Here is a 2500-nt window from a genome sequence, read left to right as displayed (position 1 = left end):
ACGGAAAATGCTTGCAGTTACCAAATAAGAAATAAAAAAAATAAAAAAAATTCAAAGCAACCTTTAACCTTTAACCCCTAAGCTCTTTACAATTCTTAAACGACCCATACTACTACGCCCACAAATACTATTTCTTCTTTTGTCCATGCTTTTATTCATTTATTTTTATTTTATTTTTTTTTTATTTATTTATTTACCGTTGTCAATAGAAGGGATCACATCGCGCAGTTTCTCCCGAGGTGTATTAAGCTAAGTTTAATTACGCAGACACTTCTTTTCTTCTTTGTTTTTTAATTTTTTTTTTTTTTCGCTCTTTAAATAAAGAAGAGTAAAACTTTCGCCCGTTATCGCAACCAGTTAGAAGTACACAAACGTTTCTTTTGAATGTGCGTTTACGACTGGCAAAGGAACTACGTGTAGACTCGACTAAAAGGAAGGAATACAAACTTTTTCGGCCAGAGATTACTTAAATATTTTATTTCTTTTTCTGAATAAGAAAGAAAATGTTCAGGTCAGTGAGATTTTCAAAAAAGTTTTCCGTTTGTTGTTGTTGTTGTTGTTGTTGTTGTTTATTTTTCGTACTCCCCGGCAGCCAGTCAAACAGGGTGGACCTCCGTGACAATGATGGCTCTGTGTTGTCAGAGTAATGCGTGTTTTTCTTCAATCCTAGGAGGTGCACTTTATTAAGGCTTACTTTCAACTTTTGTGAGGTCAACGTGATCTGTTTTTCTTTTTCTTTTTTTTCTTTTTTTTCTGTTTTTTTTTTTTTTTTTTTTTTATACACACCTGCAGGAAGGAAGTAACAACCACCCCTAACACTAATCCCATTTCGGAGCGTGCAATGTTTAGTTTACTTTGTTTGAGGCGCCCACATGCGTAACGGGACTACTAGATGATGGTGTCCCTTTTTCTCGACATTAAACCGATCCTGTTTTCCTCTTTGGGAGGACGCACACACACACACACACACACACACACACACACACACACACACACACACAATTTCCATACGTCGCCCCGAAATAAATATGGTAATCCTTATGTGTTGGTATGCTAAACAAAATATAAATGTTAATAATTGATTTAAATTGTCGAATTCAAATAAACAAATGGCAGGAATATTGACAAATATAAAATAAGTAAATATTTCATAGATTTTTTTTTTTTTTTTTTGAATGTCCACTCATACTTGGGTTTTGTATATAAATTTAATGTTTCAAATGAAGGGAGTTGGTTTGTTTTTTTCGACCTCCACCCCCCCCCCACCCCCACACATACAAACACGTGTCAGTAATTAAAACACTAACCCTAGGTCCCGGTGGTAATACGAAAATTATTAAATTAGAAGGATTCATTTTGTGGTAATAATAAATACTTACACTTTTCTTGTTCGTTCTAAATCACACACACACACATACACACACACACACACACACACACATATATATATATATATATATATATATATATATATATATATATACACTAGCATTTCAGCCGACATTGTCCAGGTGTTTGGTGGTGTATGTTGAGCAAAAAAAGCGGTCAATTTTTTAAACTTTGACCCCTATTATGACCCCTTAAAATGTATCGTTTGGGGCTCAAATCAAGTTATTAAGTTAGGTCCATGTCCAAGGAACCTATATCTAAAATTCCAAGTGTTTAGACCGAAAATTTTCTGAGGAATTTGGTAGAGTTCTCAAAGGTCAAATCGTTGAACTTTGACCCCTTAACAGCCAAATTTCTGGCCGAATATGGATTGCAAAGATTTTCCTAAATTTCAGTACTCTGTATATCAAATTTCGAGTCTGTAGACTTAAAATTGACAAAATTATTGCGTAGGGTAATGTACACAGACATACACATATACACAGAGAACTTGAATGCCTACTAGACACTATCCTCGAGTGTCTAAGGTCTCTCTGTACAGGGGTTTGTCAGAACAATCTGGCATGAGGATACATTTTCCATAGAAGTAAACCCTGACCAAATATTCAAAACCACATAGTATTCGCAGCCCAAATAAGATCTCCTCACTATGGCTAACCCACACTAGCTTTTACGAGGAATGGTTCACCTTCTTCAAGTGATGTTACCTCAAGTAATAACATGAAGCTGGATACTCCACCAGACTAGATAAATTCTTGTCCTGGAATCCAGTAAGACCAAGAGACCAAAACGAAAGATATACTACAACGTATGAAAATGGTTAATTGGGGAAAGGAAAATTATGTTCTCAATTTCTTTACTAACTCAGTTATTGAGAGATAAAGAACTTAAATAGAACATTCGAATATTTATGTTTCTCATATAGAGTTCAAGGTTGTGGGCCACTTGACTTCTGAGAACTTCGACTGAAGTAAAATAAAACCAAAAAGAGAACTACACACACAGACACGTTCACTTATATATATATATGCTTAAAGGATAGAGCAATTTCTGTAAGAAATCTTAAGTGGGAGATCTCAATGCGTAGCAAAGCAAGAATGATTTATGATCA

At 34.8% G+C, this 2500-nt stretch overlaps 1 protein-coding gene across 2 annotated transcripts in view; it reads left to right on the top strand.

Moving 5' to 3' along the window:
- Nucleotides 1–316: 316 nt before the first annotated feature.
- The window catches only part of LOC145242090 (endothelin-converting enzyme homolog), a 955595-nt gene continuing 953411 nt past the window's right edge, over nucleotides 317–2500 (top strand). The window contains exon 1 of one of the 2 annotated variants that reach the window (XM_080105007.1): nucleotides 317–511. In XM_080105007.1, coding sequence (XP_079961133.1) covers nucleotides 504–511 — 8 coding nt within the window. In that variant the 5' untranslated portion in view covers nucleotides 317–503. The remainder of the gene's footprint in view (nucleotides 512–2500) is intronic. The other variant, XM_080105008.1, reaches the window with a different exon arrangement.

This window comes from Euprymna scolopes, chromosome 21 (genome assembly GCF_053919585.1).
Source record: "Euprymna scolopes isolate OS-2025 chromosome 21, ASM5391958v1, whole genome shotgun sequence".
Lineage (NCBI taxonomy): Eukaryota > Metazoa > Mollusca > Cephalopoda > Sepiida > Sepiolidae > Euprymna > Euprymna scolopes.
The sequence above is the reverse complement of the archived record's forward strand: the minus strand, read 5'-3'. Positions and strand labels throughout refer to the sequence as shown.